This window comes from Netta rufina (assembly GCF_964035555.1).
Source record: "Netta rufina genome assembly, chromosome: 2".
Lineage (NCBI taxonomy): Eukaryota > Metazoa > Chordata > Aves > Anseriformes > Anatidae > Netta > Netta rufina.
In genome coordinates this window covers 67,431,786-67,454,804 of record NC_140124.1, presented here as the reverse complement: position 1 = coordinate 67,454,804, position 23,019 = coordinate 67,431,786, and the positions used below count along the sequence as shown (strand labels likewise).

General features: G+C 39.2%; 1 protein-coding gene across 1 annotated transcript in view; it reads right to left on the bottom strand.

Moving 5' to 3' along the window:
* ELOVL2 (ELOVL fatty acid elongase 2) overlaps positions 1–15,860 on the bottom strand; it is a gene marked incomplete at both ends in the record, with an annotated part of 48,199 nt that extends 32,339 nt beyond the window's left edge. The window contains 2 exons of the mRNA XM_084281631.1: positions 15,145–15,559; positions 15,766–15,860. Coding sequence (XP_084137757.1) covers positions 15,145–15,559; positions 15,766–15,860 — 510 coding nt within the window. The remainder of the gene's footprint in view (positions 1–15,144; positions 15,560–15,765) is intronic.
* Between the last annotated feature and the right edge of the window lie 7,159 nt (positions 15,861–23,019).

The window sequence follows — 23,019 nt, the reverse complement described above, 5'->3', positions numbered from 1 at the left end:
TCCACATCCACCTCTGTGGAGCATGTGTTTGGGTGGCCTACATAAAAGACTAAGGACACAGCCCTTCTAACAAGCTCTTGCTTAGACATCTTACAGGGAATTACTCCCAGGGACCATTAACAGAAAGTGGCCTACTAATGGCAGAGCTTTGCCATGCTGCTCACGAGGCACTTGCTCTGAGCATGCTTTGCTCGTTGTCCCCCCAAAACACATGCCATGTGAGGGGCTCCTGCCAGGCACTGAGGGCAATGGTTAATCACAGAGAGGAGTGTTGCCATCCAAATCATATTACTTGGTCCTCCCTTTCTTCACGTGAACAAAAATCTGTGCCTAGTAAGGCTGTAGTTGGTAGCGATATACCTTCATCACTGCATTTGAAAAATATGGTGTTGCCTAACAAGAATAGATGGGGGTGTTAGGTGAGGAAGGGGTCTTGATGAATGGGGAAGGCAGCATGCTTCCCCATCTCCCTTGTTTGTCTGTGCATTGTGTCCAGTAGCAGGAAGTAAAACACCTCTTGGGCTTGGCTTTTCCTGCAGGCAGCAGGTTGTGCTGGAGCAAAAAGGGACAGCCATCTGCTTAAGGAGGTTTCTGTGCTTCAGACAAGACTTGAGCTTTCAGCTCAGGCTAGGAGATCTACCCAAGTAGGTAAATTATGCTGGGTATTTAATGCAGCACATCTGTGCTCCATCATGTTTGAAATGCAATGGGGGGGGAGGAATAATTTACTTTTGGGCTTTCCCAACATTCACCTTCCTTAAAAAAATAAAAATTGTCACACAAAATGAAGATCAAATGCTAAATGTTTGTGTGCTTTCATTCTCGCTTCCTAATGAACAAAAGGTACTCTGCTTTATTTCTGCCAGGACTCGGATCTTCCAAAAGGTTTAATACTTTTTTTTTTTAAAGTAAAACAAGTAACACTTGCTTAGCACTGAGTTTTAGCACTTGTACTGTAAGTCTTCACAAACCGTCATAGTTCTTTTGTCTTTCTGAAAATGCTAAATTCTATCTGCAATGAAGTAGAATAATAAGTTCTACCTTGTACCGCTAGAATTATAATAATACAGGAAGAAAAACCAAGACCAGTGTGTACCACTTTAATGGGGTTATATTTGCAGAGTTGTGCCGCGTTGTACTTCACATAAAGTTCCTGAAACCAGATTCCCTGGCTTTGGGGTTGCCATCGGAAGTAGTCACTTTATGAGCCCCTTGAGTCTGTGTGAAAGGCCTTTACAGCCAGGAGGCTCTAGAAAAGAAGGCTGTTTTCTCTGAGGAGTCTGAACTGTTTCCAGATAAGGAGCAAACATATTCCAGCCTTTTTTGCTTCTGGAGAAATGGCACTAATTCTTAGGCTCATTCCACTTCGGGATTTTTATTTTTGTTTTAACAAGAAGTCTCTTTTCAGCAGGGTTTTGCAGTCCTGCTTAGTGCCACAGCTGCTCAGCCTACATCTGGGAGTAAGGACACAGGTGGAGAAACATTTGCTTTATGGCTTCTGCCAGGACTCGGATCACCATCGTTGCCAACGGTGAGTAAGCCCTAAGAGGCAGAACAACTTATCATGAAAATACTGTAAGCAAGTAATAAGCTATTTCAGACATCAGTCTTTGCTTCTAGACTATTCAACCTGCTAGCTGTCATAAACAATACTGTATTAATTTATCACACATACTAAGGTAAGCCTGGCTTATTGACTGTATTAGCCATGCCACTGTCAGATTGTAATGTCATTGTGAGACAATTTTTAAAATAAAAATAATAATCTGTTTAGTTACTGTAAGTAATATTTATTGCTTAAAAATGTTATTTTAAGGAAAAGGAACTTAGATTTTTTTTTCACCACATTTTCTTGGGTTAGCATGAAAGTGTTTTAAGAACCAATTAATAATTACTTGGTTTCCCAACATCAATTTGTAATTTCATTATTTGAAACCTATCATGCACTTTTCACTGTTATATCTTTTAAAATGCTGAGTGGTTGTATTCTCTCCAGCATGGGAAATCCCCTTTCTAGAATCACTGCTTGCAGGATATCCCTTCTACAACTTTCAAACTTTTTTTTTTCTCAATTCATTATAATCATGTTTAGTGATGATTACAATACAGCAATCACAGTGCTCAAAATAGAGCATATCTTGTTTTAAAAGAAGAATGGAAAGAAAAGGTAACCGCTGTGGCCCAATTTGCTATATGTCAGTCATATACATTCCCCAAAACCACATCTGTATAATCCATCCACTTGCTTGTTATCAGAGTTTCAAAATGAAACTGTCACCAGAGCAGATTAGTACAATCCTTTTCAAAGTAATCCTACACAATTCTACCTACCACACAGGGGAACATCAGCTTAACTTGTAATTAAAGAAGATTTCTCTAGGGAGACCTTAGATGTGGCCTGTCAGTTCCTCAAAAAATGGCAGCAATTATTGACCTCATTTTTCCTTTGCTCTAACAATCAGATTTAAAAATGACAGCATGACCTGAGGTGGAGCATGATTCCTGACAGTGGTAAGGCTGTATGACTGTGAGGGAATAAACTAAAAGGAAATGAGTCAAAAATGAAAGCATAAAATAAATTCCACCTCCCCATTTATGCCGGAGTGAATAAGTCTCTTTCTTAGGCAAAGTACCAGCACTTTGGAACTGGTCCTGGCTTGAATAAGAGAAAGTTTCCCTTGGAGCAGGAAGGTCCTTAAGTTACAAGTAAAGAGCCACAAAGTGTTTTTTTACAGAGAGAATAATTCTATTACAGTTGCTTCCTTATTATTCTCTTTAGCTCTTGTTGACTATACAAGGGACTGAAGACAGATCAGTATCAGAATTCACATTATGTCAGCAATGTGAAAGCCTGCACAGTCCAGTGTATCTGCTTCCAAACAGCTGGACTTAATAAATGATGCCTAACCAAGCTACTCAATGAAGAGGTAGCAGATCACTTTGTGTTGTATAAGAGCAATGTAGATGGTTACACTTTAAGAAGCACAGGAAAATAATTTTAATTCTACCAGAGCAAGGAGGGCTTTGGATTAACCAGGTTGATTTTCTTTTTTAAGAACAGAGTATTTGCACGCATTTGCACCCAAAGCTTTGCACACATACACAGCTTCTGCTCCACATATGCCACATACATTATTATCAAGATTTAGCAGTGAAAAGCCAGCACCCCAAATTTAGAGCCATACGATGAATAAACACAGTGGGGATAGGTAGTAAGTGGAATGGTATGGAAAAATTATAGTAAAAAGCTTACAAGGCAACTCATTTTTTGGGGGGGCATGCCATATCATGACAACTTTGTCCTCCTCACTAACTTCAGATTTTGTCACTGAGAAGATTATTTTGTACATTAGTATAATGCATGCAGGGCTTTTATTTTTTTGTACTTGGCATGTGTTTGGACCCTTCTCTGTAGAAAGCAAAAGTGACAACACATCCTTGCTAGCACTCTGAATATCTTTTTCACAGTTTTCCATTGTAACAAACTGTAAGATTGAGGATGAATAGCAGATCCTAAGCCTGTCTGCAGGATCTCATGGCTAGCTGGACAAGAAACCTTCTTTTAAAAAAAAAAAAAAAAAAAAAAGCCAAAGCTTCAGTTTTCCCACAGTTCTGGCAGAACAGTGAGACAAAGGGTACTCTATGCCTGAAAAGTAGGTTTCTTGGTTGCTGTCCCAGATGTCTGCAATGTAACCCTGTGTCCCCATGACAGGGATTAATGTGCAAGGGACTGTGTGCCCCTTCTGTTGCAGGCAGGGAGGATCAAAAAAGGATTTTCTAAAATGTGTTCCCTGAGCAGGGTTCTCCCGTACTGGAGGGTTTTGCCTGGCTTCCTTCAGCAGCTCATTCCAGTGCTGCAGGGCATCTGTGTAGCAGAGGTGTGTGTGGGGGAAACACATCAGGAATACTTGAAATACCCTGTGGTTTGAAATTCTCATTCCTCAGTACAAGCTTAAAAGACAGCCTGTGGGGTTCTCTTTTTAAAATTGAAATGAAAAAAAAATATTTTTTTTATATATCTTACCTTCCTTGACAGACAATTTTCATTAGCCCTTTAAAAAACCATGTCAGAAACTCAACTGGTAAAATGCCAACTATTAATTAATTGCTTAATTAACTTTTTTTTTTTTCCTGCAATACTAATTCCCTTTATAGGCACGCTTTTGGTATGGACAGCAGCAGAAGACTGAATACAGCCTGTGAAGCACATAACAAAAATGAAAGTCTGAGAGCTGTTGGAAAAACTAACAGCTATATGCATATATGTAAGTAATACCTGTTTCAACCTAAATCAGCAAGGAATTCACCTTGTCAGGATATAGAGGGTAAAACATACTTCTAATATATGTAATGCTAAATATACTGTACATAAGAAAATGAATGAAAGGAAGCACTTTTTGTTTACAACATTTAATTCTGTACAGTATATACAGTCAATATATACAACTATTTTTTCATGCTATTTGAGTAATTTAAAGCTTTTATTGCTACTGAATGTGTACAGAATACTATTTTAAGTATATAAACTTCTAGGAGCAAATAGACAATTATAGCATAGGATACCTCAGACTTCTTGGCAGTGCTGGCTGTACAACTGCTATAACTGTTCAAGTGCAGCCAGTTAATTAAAACTGTCCAAATAGGATCTCTTTGGTAATTGGGCTCATCCTTAGTTAAATAAATTAAGCAAAACTCGTGTGTGCAACCACACAGGACAGACCTGCAGCAAAGGGGTTGAGGGTAGTAGTCTTGTCTACTGGCACAGCTGGAATTGGATCAGATGTTCATATACTTGGTTGGCCTTTGTAGTAACTACTCCAGCTACAATGGATCTAAGTTCCTAAAGTTACATATCCTAGAGGTTAAAGTTAGGCTTTCAAACTTTTTACTGCCACAGTAAAACTAGAATTATATTTTAAAAAATACCTGTAAATCAAGATTATCACTGACCTCTGTATTGTAACCCACAAAAACACATCTACAGTAATGCGTGTACACTTGCTTTATTTCTCAAACCCCTTAATAGCTTTATTGTGAGGATTAAATTAGACAAAGAGATGAAATCTACTCAGTTTTATTTCCTTTGTGGAAAACTGTATGTATCAGCATACAGTCAGACTGGGCTAACTTCTCAAAGGCAAAATGCATCAAAATTATTGAATTATACATTGTATTCACTCACATTTTCTTGCCATATAGGAGCAAACCTGAAAGAAGCAGGAGACCAAAGAGGAGGATGGCACACTGCCTAACTATGACCCATCACTTTGGGGGTAAAATGTGTGCTGGCCACTGAGAGCCACCAAGACTGTCAGAGCTCCACGTGGGTGTATTGGTCCACTTGGCTGACTCACCAGGCCCACTGCCAGGAGTGCAGCCTTCATACTTTAATTTCTCTTCAAAACTTGTAATGAGGGAATCTGGCAGAATAGCTTAGTGCTGCAGGGCAACTTGTAGCAGTGTCTTTAGCTACAGGTGCTTTAATTGCTTGCCTTGGAGAAATGGCAGAGCTGTACCAGCTGTAAGAAGTCATCCAGTTTTCTTCCTTACTCAGAACGTGGTTATAAGAAGGGTAAGGTACTGAAATATGCTGGAGTGTGGGAGGCTACGAATAAAAGAGATTTGTTCTGTATGGGGATAAAAATGCCACAATGTGTTCTTTCCATTATTCTCAGAGGCTGGTAAGACAGGCCTTGTTTTAGCCTGTTTTAACCACATTGTTAGCAGTAACAACACTCAACTCACAAATTTGTTCTTACTTTGGTGAAGGAAATCTGATTTAGTTTATCTGCCCACTAGAGAAATGGGTAGTTGTTGTTCAGCAGTCATTTGCTAAGCCTTGAGGAGTTGCTGCCGATTAGCACAGACCCTCTCCTGAATGATTTATAGGGATGTAAGTGGAAGAAGGGGAAGGGAAAGAGTGGAGGAGGAGGTGTTTGTACTGTGATGCCATGGATTAGAGTCCAGATCCAAGCTTCTACAGTTTCAGCCTTAATCTTCCAACATGCACAAAGCCTTTCAATTTCACTTCTAGGTCATTACCCACGTATGAAACCATCTAAATACTGCGTAAGGAATCCAGGTACATAACTGAGTACTGGAAACTTTACAGTTAGTTGTAAGTATAACTCATTCTGGAAGAGAAACCTGAGCTTTTAGGTCAAAGTGTCTGCTTATAAAACTAAAATCTGTACATTAAACTTAAAATCATACAGATTTTAAGCTTATGAGTTTAACAAACATCTTCTAATTTTGATCTTCTAATTGTTCCTTGTAACCTTGGTCCCTTAACTGTTAAGTATAGATGAGGTTCAGTGCTGCCCTGTTTTGGCAGGTAGCTGTCCAGAGGAAAAAGGAGTTGCTGGTCAGCTCAAAGTGAGACCTGATATACATCACAGGCACCAATCAATTCTCTGGTACTAGTTTCCAGAAAATTAATATCCTCAGGAGCTCAACTTTCCAACATGTGAAGTAGATGCTCCAAAGGAGGAGACGCATCGCTCCTTATTTTGCATTAAATGTGGGTTGATGGGAATAACTTTTTGAAGAAATTACATGTTCTTAGAAGTAAATGTAATAAATGTATTCACTTTAGGTGACAAGTTAAAAGTAGCATTGATGTTATCTAGAGCTGTTGCAGATGATTTAAGTATCACTACACGTATCACTACATCTATCCTTAAAGACGGAGAAAATGGGAAGTTGCCTACCCTAGAAGAAAAGGAGGTGGGGTATGGGAATGCAAACTAAACAAAGAAAAATAAGATAATGATGATAAATGTAATTAAATATCACAGTATCAAAGGGTTACAGGAAAAAAAAAGGACACAGAAGACATACATTTTGCCTAGAAACAGACTAGCAAGAAACATACACCTCTGAAGTGTGTGGAATTTGTATGTGCAGTGGGGTAGTAAATGTGCAATAACAGAATTAAGTAAGCAAGTAAAAAGGAATGGAAGTATTCCTAGTGTTTAAGATAATCCATCTGCCTGAAACAATGTATTTTAGCAAGATATAAAGAAATAAGCAAAGAAATTATGTCTGAAGGTTTCCTTCAGTACTTTTCCAGCTAGGTCTAAGCACTGTCATCTGAGGCTCTAACAGAATTTAACACTTCTTCCATCCTGGCTATATACATTTCTCCTTCATAATTAAGATTCAGTTATCTGTTACAATAACCTGAAGCTATGAACAACTGGATGTTGACCACAATATACCAAACTGGCTTATCAAGACAAATAAAAGATAATTACAGGTAATTAATTCTCAAGCCTCTTCTAATTCCGGATTGATAAATGAATTACTCATGTGTGTTTAATGACATCACTTTGCTTTTTGGAACACAGAGGGTCATGTTGCAGTGAGTACCTTGTTATTTAGCTCAGTATTAATTTGCATGACCTCATTACTTCCACAATGTTGTCCTCTTCATCTCTTCATTTAAATAACCATCTTATTGCATTCAGTGAGAACTGCTGAGAATCATGTTTGCATCAATGTCTATCAATGCCATTTGTATCTGCAGGAGGACTTGTGAGTGGTGAGGGATCAGGACATCATAAAAGAAACTAGTACGAGCCCCATATTTGCTGAAGACTAGGAGAATGGTATGGGTTTCTTTTTTTTTTTTTTTTTTTTCTTCTTAAGATATTCCAATTACTGAGTGTTCAGGACTTGAGTATTTTGGAGTGTGTGCCAAGTTTCAGCAAAGCTTAAAGTTTAATGAGCCAACATAATGAAATACTAACCTTCCTTTCAACTCAGGAAAACACACCTGGAGGCAAAAATGGTATAGTGCTGTGTTGTTTCTTCCTTTCATACTTCTCTTACTGAAGTTGTTCTCTGGCTTGGGCTTCAGCTTCGCACTTTACAAGGAAAACATTTTCAGATTTGAACTCTGCCATCTCTCAAGGGTGTCACAGAAGGAGATGACTTCCTCTCACCCACAATAAGTGAAAAGGCTAATATTTTAAACCTTGTTCTTAGAGAAAAATATGATTGAGTTATTATTTTTAGAGCTCGGATACATTGTAATACTATCATGGATCACAGATTATGCTTGATGAAAAATAATCTATTTCATGAAAAAGAAGTTTATATGCAGTTTTATTATATCCTGAGGAGAAATTTCAATGATATCTGATTTGAAATAATGTGCTGGTAGTTCAGTAAATGCAAAGGGGAAAAAACTTGGTGCTTTACCCACAAAATAACTCTAATTTAGTGCTTTATCTTTCAAGATTTCTTTTGCTGATACTATTAAAATGCAGGCTTACAAGATCTCCAGCAGTAAGGAAGAAATAGCTGCGTTAAATCCGAGAAGTCCTCTATTGCTTTTCAATGAAATGGAGAGCTACTGATGTTTTTTCAGAGCAATAAAACTAAATACTACCTTTTCTATCTATCTATTATTATTATTATTATATTATATATTATATCTATATATGTATAAAATACAAGTTGCCTATTTTTAAGCCAAGCTTCGAATGTGTTTTATCACAAGCTGTGTCTCAGCTTTCAAGAGGAGCATGAACATCCCGTGATGCTTTTGACATGTGCCAGAAAAACAACAACAACAAAAAAATCTTAGGATATATAAGAACTAGCCTACTGCCAGAAAAGAGAGGTTCAGAAATTTCTGAGAGTAACATAAAACTAGGAAAGTGATATGCTTTGTCTTGTGTGGTTTTTAGCATAGACAGATTCATGATTCTTGATCATTAAGCTTCTGGATAGAGACACTTACTCCAGAATTTGGAGCTTACTGTTTGGAAGAGTGAAGATAACTGCTGAAATCAACATACCTGCACACTGACAGGTTAGAAGGCATCTTTCATATCTGCTTTCTAAAGCAGAAGGTAGCAAGAAGAAAGGAACTTATAGACACTTTGCCAATCTGAAGTGGTTTTGGATAGGGTTTGTTTCTTATGTCTTTTTCATCCAAATACTTGAAATTATGAAATTATGTTTTTTTTTGTTTGTTTGTTTGTTTTTTTGTCTTGCTTCATGCATAGCTTCCTGTCAGTAGTAAGAGAGACATCTCAGAAAGAGCATAGGCCAAGTCTTACTATGTTCTAGTGGGATCCAGTACACACAACCTAGTTAAGACAGGCTGCTGCATTTTAAGACACAATGTCGTCTCCTATGTACAGCAGGGTGACTCTGGGATGCTACCCCAGGAGGCCCCACAATCCTAATGGCTGAGAGGAAAGATGCAGATGTTCCTACAAACATTGTACAAGGATGTTTTTTTCAGACTAAAGAAAATTTTGCATTTGGAAAGAAATTTTGAGCAGACAGACAGTAATGCAAATTGATTAAACTATTTTGTCCATAAGGAGCTGTGAATAATAAATAAGCCTGTAGATAAGAAAATGGACTTCATGGCTTTCTCCTCAAAATTGTATGGACTATTGACAAACACTGAAAAAAAAAAATTAAACCATGTATGTACTGAAACAGTGTTCTGCCGCAAATACCACCTTTTGGAAAAGGTGAAGAGCTCACATTACCTCATGTGACCTTTTAAACTACAATAGAAGTAACTTGGGTTGCTCTAGCCAGCAGAGGTGTGGATGGTATTATTCAGAGCTGCCTTACTAAAAGATGTGCCAATTCCTGAACATGGAAATCACCCTTCACAACTTTGCCAACCATTTATTCCCTGCCAATTTGAAAGCACATTGCTTTCTGGATTGGTTTCATCCGTGCTCAGAGTGAAATGCAAGAAACAAAGTATTTTTTACTTCATGCTGGCTGTGAGAATGCATGTGTAATATAGGGAAACGAAGAAACAGCATCTGATGAGTGTTTTCTGAAGTGTTACATAAGAACAAAAAACAATTAAAGAGGAAAATATCTTCTTGTTCTGTTAATTGGTCCTTACTTATGTTTTTCCTCCCTTTCTCCCTTAAATCCTACAGGGTAATAACTTGGATAACTTGGATTTCAAATGCTAATTCATGAATTTTACTTTAATCATAATTAAGATTGGGTGAGGAGAGGAAGGGAAATGACGGTTGGTTTTTCAGTTTAATAAAGAAGCCAAGAAGACTGTGGAAGTCCTTCCCTCACTATCCCCTCAAAAAAGTTCTAAATTTACCTCTTTTAAAGCCTTAAGTCACTTTAATGAACTCCAAGAAGAACTTTTTAAAGGGTACAGAACCCCAAAACAGAGGACAGTCTGCTGACATGGGACAAAAAGGCACACACGCTATCTCCCTTACTGCATTATCTCTAACCGTAGTTATCCTAGAGTTTAACCCACATATAATGAGAATGTTAAGTCCTAAACTTTTAAACCACGTACACCATGGAAACATCTAGACTGCTGCATCTCTCAAAACAAAATAAAAATGCTAATGACTGTGCTGCATGGTAAGGCCCTAACAATACCATGTGTCTGTAACTGCTTGAGTTATTGGCTCAGGGGAGATAAAAGCAACTGGGGACTTCTCTTCATGTCTATAGGTTTCTCTTACCATTAGATTGCAATAGCACATTGACTTCACTAGCTGCAAAGTGTCTTGAATGATAACTAGGGACTGGCATGTTGCAGGGAGCCTTTAAAAAAATGAGAAAAGAATGGTTTTGTTGAGCTTCCTTTTGCTTGGTATTAGGCTATTTCCTTGAAGCTTGGCCACCCTGCTTCCAGCTTCCATTTCTTGCTGTGGTTGGCTTTCAAATAATGACAGAATATGAAGAACTTCTTTCATGTCCTTACCCGTCCTCCTGAGGGAAGGGGGGAGGGAGGAGGAGGCATGTAAAAGTCTCCCAGCAGTGATGAAAACAATTTTAATTTGTCGTCCCTTAATTACACATCTTCATGTAGCCATTTCTGCTGTGTGGGGTTTTATCTCCTTCAGTTTACCACATCTGACCTTGACCATTTTATTATGGTCAGTGTGGACTGAGGAAGACAAATTGCAATGAAGTTTAGAAGTCATTAGCTGGATGAACCTAACATTAAGAAAAAACACAGTTGTTAGATTGACATCTAATCAGAGTACCTTCAGTATTGATGCCAATATAATGCAAGAATTAAAGTGATCCCTCCTACTCTCCAAGATCTGCGCGTAACTAGCCCCCCAAAATGAGAATTTTTTTGCTTTTTGTTACTTAAGTAGATAAGAAGCCCCATAGAAGACAAAAATATTCACTTAATTTCACATTGAACTCTACCTGTCAGCTGTGCAGCAGTCCAATGGGTAAGGATGCAATCCTAGGTCCATGTATTTATCGCATGATGAGACATGGCATGTGGGCTACATGCAGATAATAGATTTATAAGCTCAGCTGTTGCCAGGCTCTTATAAATTGGCAAATTAATTTATATGTTTGAAGTCTGAAGTGTGTCATTTATAATGCAGCAGAATTGCAGGCCACTGTCTCACCAGGTGTTTCTTCTCCGCTGTAGCAAGGGAATGGTTCTGGTGCCCTTCCACAACTCTGTCACAAGGCAGACTCATCCCAAAAGCTTTCTGGCTCTGAACAACCAGTGGTACACTTCGTTTCAAACTCCTAATTTCCCTCCTTTCTTTAATTACAAGTCAATCTGCACTTGGGACATATTACCTTATCACTAAATACGTACTTCAACTCAAATTGTATGAGATTTATTTCTAAATGTCTTGGTGTCTAAATCAGTCTTACAGACAGTGATTATATAGCATGGAATGAAAACATCAGGCAAAATTCCCACCTGATGTGGCTTACACTTGAAGCTGGCATAAACCACATAATAAACCAGGCCAACATATTGACATTATTCTTGAGTTTATTACTACCTAAAGAATTTACTACTGCTTTTTTTTTTTTTTTTCTTTTTTTCCCTATTTTTGAGTCAGAGGTTCATTTTTAAAGTGTTTGGATCTGATTAACTATTTTCTTTAATAAAATTGAGAGAAGCTATTGAACTAAATGAATGTAAAATGAAGTACCTGATGAACAGGTATCTGTTTCTTTTCACAGATCAGAGTACTTGTAATGAAGATTCAGCAACCAGAATTAAAAAAAATAAATAAATCAGAGGATATTCCTCAAGAAGAAAGGAAACAACACCAAGGGTAATATGCAAGTTTTTGTAAGTGGGTATCTGTTAGCTTTGCCAATTAAACATTGGACTCAAGCTTAAGGACCTAGAGGACTTCTTAATTAATCCCTTGTCACTTCATCATGTGCTAAAGACTTCAGCACATCCCATTCAGTTTCTGTGCAAGTACTTGTGTCCATTTGTCTGTTCTATATGTAGTTTCTGAACATAGTTTCTCCAGCTTCATTAATTCTGTTCACCTAGCACAACCCTGGCTTGCTGCCTTGGTTCTTGATGTCGGGGGTACTGAAGTCTGTTACCTTTTCACTCTGATGGAGCTGAAGAGATCATGTTGGCAGTGGATGGTGTAGGTCCCATGTCAGCCATGAATTTGTGGTGGATTGATCACTATTTACAGAAATTTTTCTCCTCCAGTTTCTGTTTTCCTGTTGGAGTTCAGGGACTCCAGAAGAAAGGGCTGGAACATTGTCTTTGCTTTTCAGAAAAGCAACTCTTTCAACTTTTTCAACTCTTTCAACTCTTTTTCAGAAGGTGTTCAGGGCATTTAACAAATACCAGTGGACAATAAGCAGGGCTTTCATTTGGCTACTGCCAACAAGAGAGTTGCTTCTGTCTAGGGACCTTTTCTGTATATCCTATAATGACCGTATGCCCTTATCAGGCATCATACCCTGACATGGTGGTCATGGCACTTGGAAGAGTTAGGTGTCTTTCTTCATTGATTTCAAATTACATTGGTTATCTGTGTTCCTTAGGGAATTAAAAAATAAAATAAAATAAAATAAAATAAAATAAAATAAAATAAAATAAAATAAAATAAAATAAAATAAAATAAAATAAATCTAGCTTCTGCCTGTATAACTTCTCTGCAACTGGATTATTGTAGAGGTTCAAGATACTTGAACCTATTAAATACAGCTTCGTACAGTCCTCGTGTTTATGCTTACCTTAGTGTTACCTAGCCTCTTCGTAAGCATTAGTTGGCATGCACTGTGCAAGGTTATGTACTCTCTTACTCTGTAAAAATGGGATTTGACCCCATGGAAAATATACTGACAAATCAAAACTTATAATCGGTTTAAAGTTCAAGGGTGCAGCCAAATCCTGAGCCAGTGTAATTTGACCTAGATCCACTCAAGTAAGTAGAGCTGTAATGAACCACATAAACAGAAATGTCCCACTGTGGTTACCTTCATACTGTGAGAATGATATGGAAACACTCAAAGCCTCATGAAGACTGTGGTTTGCTGCGTTCTACAAATAATAGTGATTTAATACCCACGATGGTGATAAACTCTCTTCTTTGAATTGAAGTAACATACACCTGATCACTCCTATGCCACTATAGAAGGGAATGCTAAAATACTGTTCCTATTACTTGTCCTAAAATCTAAGTTCATCATTCATTTACTCCTGGTACCATCAATAGCATCCTTCCCTCTTCCCTCCAGTCAGCTCTAGGTCAATTTAAGCATCTATGTGTTGCAACTTCTAACCCTGCATTAGTATCATTACAGCAGTTTTCAGAAAAACTTCAGGTTTCATCTTAGGTAGCTAATTCTCCAAGGACATTCTTTCAAACGTTTAGAACCAAAGCAACCTCCAGCTTCTACACCTCTTAGAGGATTTCCCCAAACTGGCCATTCTCTCCCCAGGATGCCTCTATTTATGAGTAACAAGGCATAAGAAATCTAAGCAACTTTTCAACTCTCACAGATTGCTGGAGATACAGAAGAGCAAAAACTTGCTAAAAGAAAACCCTGTGCAGCTCTGAATAGCCATTTCTGGATATTGCAACCAGCTGTTCCAAGAATAATTCCAAGGTTAATGAAACAGCTCTAAGATCCAGAAATAACAGATTAAGGAAAAGTCTCCACTATCGCTTTCATTAGCAGAAATACAAAGTTGTCAATGCATACATTACCAATATTATTATTTTTTTTTTATTTGCACCTATGTGACTGATCTCATATCTGTCCTATAAGGAGTCCAAGTGAAATATTTTAACTGTTATTCTAACTTTCTTTCAAGTTGACTCTGCAGTTCTGAGCACCTGATTGTTATCTGTAACAGTTATTGATAAATAATGCAAGTTACCTTCTGGTTTCTTTGTAGCTGCCATCACTGTATCATAAGAAAGACATTACCAATTTAGGCTTCATGCAGTAATAGTAACTTGGTCATATAATTTGGTTTTATGTCTTACCCAGTTCTATAAGAAATAGCTGTTCATTTATGCAGTGGAAAGTCATTCTGGAGCTACAAGGCAGCATCAACTAGGGCACCACTCCTGGTCTTTTTTGAGAGGGTCTTTTCCCATCTATCATCCTATGCCTGAATTTATTGCAGACACACTGGATAGCAGAAATAGATTCAGACTTACAGCAACTGACTGTAGGGAGACTCCCGTCAATTCGTGTAAAGGCTATCTGAACATTATTCATGTCTCAGTCACTTGATTTCAAAATGATTTTTATGCATGAAAGGCAAAAATTACAGCATATGTTGCAAAGACATTTGGAAAAAGTGTTTTTGCTGTTAAAGAAGAATTAGGTACCATTCTTAATCATGTCACAACTTCTGATACAACAAGCTTGGAAGATACTGCATTCAGCCCCATCTTAGCTCAGATTTCAAGGCACAAATATTGGCATGATCCTCTCCTCCTTTATAAGGCCAGCATTACACTTAATACATTACTGTTCATAAACAGGATGAGATCCTTTGGGGAAGTCACCATGACTGCAAAGACACAATATGCGTTGGGGAAATGGTCCTCCTTGATAAACAGATGATGGCATTGTTCCACTGTAACTCTCTTAAATGCTAAACTGGAGTCTAAAACTCTATTGTTCATTCATTACAGGAAAAAAAAAAAAAAAAAAGAAGAAAAAAGAAAAAAAAAAGGAAAGCGTTCCAGTATGGTTTTTACGCTTAACACAAGAAGAGCTTCTGTTAACACACCAATAATCTGTTTGTGTAACGTGCTTGGAGCAGAGCAAAATGCACCTGCGAGGAGCAAGGGACCGGGCTGCATCTTGTGGGAGCCGCCTCCCGCCCGCTGCCGAGTGCCAACGGGGGAACCGCACCACGGCATCCGCGCACCCCGCTTCGTCCCTGGCTCCTCTCAGTCCCTGGCTCCGCTCCCCCGGCCTCCCGCTCCCCGCCGGGCCCCCTCCATTCATCCCTCCCTCGCCCTGCCGCCGCCAGGGGCTCGCCATTTTGGGGGCCGCCGGGTCAGGGGGCCGCCATGTTGGGGGCCACCGGGGCGAGGGTCCGCCATAACGGGGTGCCGCGCACTCACCATGGCGCTGTCCAGGGTAGCGGCCCGGCTCTGCCAGCCTGGCCACCGCCGCGCCCCGCTTTAAGGTACCGCCTCCGGCTCCGCCGTGCCCGCCTCCCAGCCCGGGGCCCTGGGCCTGCCCCGGGGAAGGAGGGAGCGGGGGGGGCAATGGCAGCCGCTGAGGGCGAAGGGGACGGAGGCGGCAGGGATCCCTTAGCCAGCTGCGGGTTTTGTTCCGAGTGCAAACAAAGCATTACATCTCCTATAAAAAACATTTATTCAGGCTATCGAAGCTTACTGAAAATGTCCTTCTTCTTTCCTCCTGTTTTTAATAAAGCAGACTTTGGTGTGTGAAATAAAAACAATCTTTCTTAAAATATTGGCATTCTCCATTTTGCTTTTAAAGTGAAAATTTGTCAAATGTTACGTGCTAAAAGTGTCGAAGCTGTCCCAGTCCTGCCCTCTCAGTTCTGGCTGCTCAGGGTTTCCTCGACCTGAGCTCAGAGAACAGACTGTCCCCATGCTGGTGGCACGAGCAGTGGAAATGAGCCAAGGAGACCAGCATGGCGCAGAACAGGTAAAGCCTTGAGCCGGCAGTGTGCCCAGGTGGCCAAGAAGGCCAACGGCATCCTGGCTTGTATCAGGAATAGTGTGGCCAGCAGGACCAGGGAGGTGATTGCCCCCCTGTGCTCTGGTGAGGCTGCACCTTGAGCACTGTGTGCAGTTTTGGGCCCCTCAGTACAGAAAGGATGTCAAGACCCTGGAGTATGTCCAGAGAAGGGCAACGAAGCTGGTGAGGGGCCTGGAATGCAAGTCCTGTGAGGAGCAGCTGAGGGAACTGGGGTCGTTCAGTCTGGAGAAGAGGAGGCTCAGGGGAGACCTTATTGCTCTCTACAGCTACCTGAAAGGAAGCTGCAGGGAGCTGGTGGTTGGCCTCTTCTCACAGGTAACTAGTGATAGGACTAGAGGGAACGGCCTCAAGTTGCACCAGGGGAGGTTCAGATTGGAAATGAGGAGACATTTCTTCTCAGAAAGAGCAGTCAGGCATTGGGACGGGTTGCTAGGGAAGTGGTAGAGTCACCATCCCTCGGGGTGTTTCAGGAAAGGTTGGACGTGATGTTGTAAACCTCATGTCTTTCCTGGTGGGTTCCTTGTTCATGTACTACTTTACATCTTGCATTTTCTTTGATCTAGACACAGAGATGCTCCAAACGTGTTGACAGTCTGCCATCCCAGTGCTGCTTGACTGCCAGAAGCCTCGTGTGAAAGCATGTCCTCATATAACTTTTAGCCCATTTTTTGCAGACACAAGTTTGTTTGCTTGCGCTTCCAAATTCCGTTGTGTTAGTCTGTACTGAACTGCTGTAATTCCTGAGGGTGATCTGCTGGCCTTTCCTCTCATTGATGTTCTTGATCAGTTAATTCATTTGATTCTTTTGTTGTTACTACAGAACATCTTGGAATATTGAAAAGAAGTGCTTTTTGATATCCATTCCGTCCCCCAGAGAAGTTGCTACCTAAGCAGAAAGTTGTCCTCTTTGAAATTAGTATTTAGGTGCTGTTGAGCAATGAGCAGTTCAGAAAGTGACTGGCAAAGAACCATGGTAATGACTCAATAAATTTGAATATTTCTTTATTGACCAAACAGGCTGGATTCAGTGTGTCAAGCCAAATCCAGCCCTAAGGATGGTAATACAAAACATTTTTTCTTTATTCCCACTTTTCTTTGTCTAAAACAGAAAGGAAATGGGTGTTCAGGTTTGGTAAAGATGATCCATTCCTAATTTCTTGAGCTTCTTGTAACTGAAACATCATAATATCAATATAGTTTATTTCTATAGTAGCAACGTGCTTTGTTTGTTTGTTTTAAATCACAACAATTATTTCTCCAATGAAATCACAAATAGGGAGCAAAAAGGATTTTGATGGCATTTAGAAGAATGTGTAATAGTGCTATGGATATTTTAAAACCTATTTAATGTGCTGAATTTGGAGACTTAAGGGTTGTGTCAGGATTTTGAATTATCTGTTTAGTATGGAAGGTGATGCTGCACATGTTGTTGGATCCCAGGCACTGAGCACAGCAGACTTCTGCCAGGCATGTTAGCTTTGAGTGGTTGCTGAACATCATGTTCTGCTGAGAGAAAAGGCAGGAAAATAAGTCAACATGTGGAGAACCAGAATTGCTTAGTTCAGTCTGACATTCCTCAGAAACAGGGAGAATAAGTAGAAACAATTTAAGCAGCACTTCACTCTGGGACAATGCACACAACTGATGGTGAAATACCACAGGGCATTAGCTTGAGTCCTGCTGGTGTATGGATTGCTGCAGATTTGACCTTATCACAAGCTACCTAAGAATGGTTGAGGTGGGAAGGGGCCTTTGAAGATCATCTGGTCCAACTCCTCTGCTCAAGCAGAGTCACCTAGAGCCAGTTACCCAGGGCTGTGTCCAGACAGGCTTTGAATTTGTCTGGGAAAGAAAAGTGAACTCAGACATGTCTCCCATTGCTAATCACTGCTCTTGCTCACAGTCTCCTCCAAAACTTGGAATTTAAACTTACGACTTGCCTGTTTTACAAAATTGTCTTCTCAGTAGTATCTGTACAACTCACTGGCTAAATGTCTTCTTTTCCTGAGAAGCTAACTGGAATGAAAGAGGTTCACTTCCTTATATTGTCAGTTTGTCATTGTTGTTCTTTTTTTTTATTTTTTTTTAAATTATTTTATTCTTTTTTTTTTCTTTTCTGATTTTATTAACATGGGGCAATGGTTACATACCTAAAGATCTCAATTCTGCTACCGATGTTATGGGGAGTTACAAGGTTAATGTGATAGACTTTTGTTAACTCTCAGTGAATGCTTAAGATCTGTTGGTAATAAAGCTGCATTGAATCAAATTTGAGTAATCACTCCTCTAAAGCTAACATTTTGTAATTTCTTTGTATAATGTCATTTTCTCTGCTTTTAATTTTGAAACTATAGCTGTTGTAGTATGACTAAGTATAAAACTAAACGTTGTCTTAAATTTCCAGCTGTGGGCATGTAAAATAAAAAAACTAAGCCACAGTAAGCTTGTGGCTGCAGAAAATATTAATTTGAGCGGTTGTGTAGCAGTGCTGATTTTATAATATTATGTTTTAGCACCCCCTTTCGGCACAAAGGGATACTTGCAGGTATTTACTCAAACGCTTTGCTAAAGCTAAAGAAATGCAATAGCAACACATCCAGGAAAAGTCCTTGGCTGCACTCATAGTTTACATACTTTACATAGCTTAGTTTGGCATTTTATAAATTTCTGTAAATAGAATATTCTCGTCCCTCTTATCATATTCATATTAATAGTCCATTTCGATCATTTAAATCAGCCAAGAACTTGACGAAGATTGATGGACCTGACCCAAAACTGAGGCTAAATACAAAAGACCATATTTAGATGCTCTGTCCATTGTCTACGTGTCTCCTGTGAGGAGACTGATGGTGGTAACATGCTCTGAGTTGTGACTGGAACTGGATTATTTCTCCTGCACATGCTAGCATTAGCATTATGGTAGTGTATAGAGGTCCCAGTTTGGGATTGTGGTCTTGCTATGTTGAGACCTACTCCAGAAGGCATGTCCTTCCTCAAAGAGCTTACAACATAAAGCATCACGTTATCAAGGATAACCACCACCAGGGAAAGGAGTGGATGCAATCTCTTCTCTGTACTCCTTCCCTGGGAGATAGTAATGCATTAATTCCAAAAGAGAGGCAGTGGGGGGAAGGTCATCAAGTGTAGTCTGGATAGAAGAAAGGGCTACATTTTGCACCTTCTGCATGAACTATCATTACTTGGCCAGCTTCTTGGGTATTAGCAGTTGGCAGTCAAGCTTGTTTTGGTGACAGTACTTGGCATGGTTGCCAGTTACTTTCAAAGATATTGTATGTGCCAAGACAAGGATTAAAAAATTAGGACATGGCTGAACAAAAACTGCCTGGATTACTTTAATTTGCTCTTCTCGTGCACGCTCATTTTAATAAGTCTTATTTACATTAATAGCCTTTGGCAAGACTTCCACTTCATCAATGCACTGTGTACGATAATAAACAAAAAGGAGGCCATGGATGATGCAAGGGTGTTAAAAACGAGAAAAGAGAATCTTGTTAAAGTGGTTAAAATTCTTTTGGAGGACTAGAACACACTGCTTATATAACACAATTTCCATGTGATTATGGGTAGATCGTTTAAATATTTTTTCTACAGCTAGTCAAAGATTTTATTCTTCCTTCTGCTGTTGCCTTAGGGTAATTGAATGTAGATTTGTCACAATGCTGAGCTCTGACAGCAGCTACTAACATAAATGAAAGTTCTGCTGTGCTACACAGTTATGAATCTGTGCTACAAATACGTTAAATACAAGAGAAACATTACATTTTCCACATGTACCAGCTGGAAAGGAAACCAAAAAGGGCAGGTCCAAAAGCAGTTGATACTTTGAACACCTGTTTCAGCCTCAGTCCTCTCCCTGGCTCATGGAGGATTAAAACATCCCTTCTCATTTTGCTACACAAACATGACCACCAGTTAACTGACTGCTGTGAAACAACTGGTTAGTCTAGATGCATCAGCTCTCACACCCTTTAAATAAGGCTTGTACCTTCAGAATCTGGATTACTCTTCACTGCTACTGGTCTTTAGCTCTCTTATTTGCAACATTGCATGTCCGTGCTGCTCTGTGAAATTGCATCAAATACTCCTGCTTTGGCCTGCCCCATGGTCTGGTGTACTAATTAGCAGAAGCACTCTAAGAGGTCTGCTCATCGGTCTTGTGCTGCAGTCCCTTTGCTGCGTGATGACCTTGACCAACCTTTTTTTTTCTAACCCACAAAACATACATCAATGCATAGATGGTCATGTGCACTGACAGAAAAGATATAAGAATTTTGATCAGTGTTGAGCGTCATAGGAAAAAGTATTGAATGTACAATATTGATAGTGCGCAGTGACCAAATGTTGCAAGGTGATGGATAAAAGATGGCAATGACTTTAATAAGTCATAAAGCTCATTGTCAATATTTTTTTTTCCATCCTCTTCAGGGAACAGATGAGACACGTTCAATTCTGCAACTCCATGTTGCAAATACACATGTAAGAAACTAGGTAGATCAAGCTTAGATTTGCATAAACAACCTTATTTCTCAAACTTCAGAAATTAGAAACTTTAGTGATTAGAAAAAATCATCACTTTCTTTTAATATACTTTCTTGTGTTTGATTCCACAGACTTCTGAAACAAACAATATCCGTATTGTAGCTCACTTATCCCAAACGCATCATCATCGGTATTGATACAAACTTCTGGCACATTAATATATGAACTGATACAGAATCATAGAATCATTTAGGTTGGAAAAGAGCTCTGAAATCATCTAGTCCAACCTTTAACCTAGTACAGACAAGTCCACCATTAAACCATGTTACTACGCTCCACATCTACACATTTCTTGAAGACCTCCAGGGATGGTGACTCAACCACTTCACTGGGCAGCCCATTCCAGTTTCGCACAACCCTTTCAGTAAAGTAATTTCTCCTAATATCCAACCTAAACTTCCCCTGGCACAACTTGAGGCCATCTCCCCTCATCTTATCATTTGCTGCTTGAGATAAGAGCCCGAGCCTCACCTTGCTACAACCTCCTTTAAGATAATTGTACAGTGTGACAAGGTCTCCCTTGAGCCTTCTTTTCTCAAAGCTAAACAACCTCATCTCCTTGTAAGATGTAGCAGGGAAGATGCATGCTTATTTAATTTAATTTTGTTCTGAAGAAAAGTCTAAGATAAAGTATATATAATGTTTCCATTTTATTTTTATTATTATTTAGATGGAATCTGCATATATGTTTCATTTTACACAATGTGTTCCACATGATCCACATGAAAGGTTTTATTTATTAGGAAACACGGGATAACAAAGACTATATTCACCAAATGGTTAGAGGACAAGTGTTTCTCCTATTATCTCACAACTTGGTTAAAGTGTAACATCCACAGTGTTACCCCTTGACTGTGCCTGTGAGGATGTGAACTTGAACTTAGCTGCTTCAACAATTATGCTACACGGTCTTTTTTATGTGCTTGTTGATGGCAATTTCAGTACTGCATTCATACTGGTCTCCAGCAATCCCAGGCCACTGAGACCAGAGGGAAAGTGTGGAACATGGAAGACTTGCCGTCAGTAAAGGAGGACCATCTTAGGGAGCACTTCAACAAATTGGATATACGTAGGTCCGTGGGGCCTGATAGGTTGTACCTATGAGTGCTGAGAGAGCTGGATGATGTCGTTGTGAGGTAATTCTTAGTTGCCTTTGAAATGTACTAGTGACTGGGAGTGGTTCCGGCAGACTGGGAGAGAGCATATGTCACTCTTATCTTCAGGAAGGAAGACCTAGAGAAATACAGGCCAGGCAGTCTTATCTCAAACCTTGGGAAGGCAATGGAGAAAATCTTTGTGGAAGTGTCTCCACATACACGAAGGACAAGATGATCGTGAGTAGTTAGCATGGATTTAAGAACAGAGAATCATGCCTAATTGACCTGATAGCCTTCTACAATGAGGTGGTTAGCCCAGTTGAGTAGAGGAGAGTGGTATCCTGGGCTGCATTAGGTAGAACATTGCTGGTAGGTCAGAGGAGGTAATGAGGTAATCCTGCTCAGCTAACCCTGTGGTTAGGACATCTGTGTACTGCGTGAGAAATCTTGTTGAAATTAAGCAGAAGGTGAAATGCTTCAGCTTCAATCATGATATTCTGAAAATTTTTGGATTGTATGTTCTCCTCAGATTTAAGCCAGTTATGATTCATGAAGCTTATTTATTCTATTTACTTCATTTGCTTTGTGGGATAAAAAAAGGTTTTAAGTACATCACTTTTTTTTTTTTTTTTTTTTTTTTTTTTTACTAAAAATGTAACAGCTGCTAGATTGGACATTTCTCTCCTTTTGGTGGTTACTGTTCAACCTGGGAAGTCTTGTGGTTGAGAAGCTTTTCTGATACTCATGTCAAGTTTTTCCTTTCTATTTCTATAAGAGAATTAAATTTCTTGTAGTATAATTTGAGAGCACTTTAATTAACAGAAGATAGGTGATTTAGAACAGTTAGTATGAGCAACCAAAATATGGTATCTGTTTGGATTTTGAGCTAGTTCTTTTAAACTATCTAAGAGCATTTGCCATTTCAAGATGCCTTAAATTCAAGCCTGAAGACCCATCAAATTTAAATTTAACATTCTGAAGAAATGCACACTTAAACAAATAAAATTAAGGATTTCCAAACATTGATTAAAAGACCCTCTTCCTGTGCAGTGTAATATGAGAAATTTAGTTGCTTCCTGTTTTCATTTTTATTGTGTAATATACTGCTTTGGATGGTATCACTGTTATATGTATTTATCACTCCAAAATGACTTCATTCCAAAATAGTTTTCCAAGATAATTTTTTCTTCAGTTATGGTTGCTGATGTGTTTCGGGGATGCAAATTAATTAACTACTATTACTAAACCGGTTTGGAACTGTAGGATAATGTACATGAAATTTTTTAATAGACCCCAAATATGACAGCTACTTTACAGGAACGTGGCAGTTCCATACCCAGAGAACGTACTCTCTGTGAAAACTAAAAAAAAAATAGAGAAACACAGCACTGTA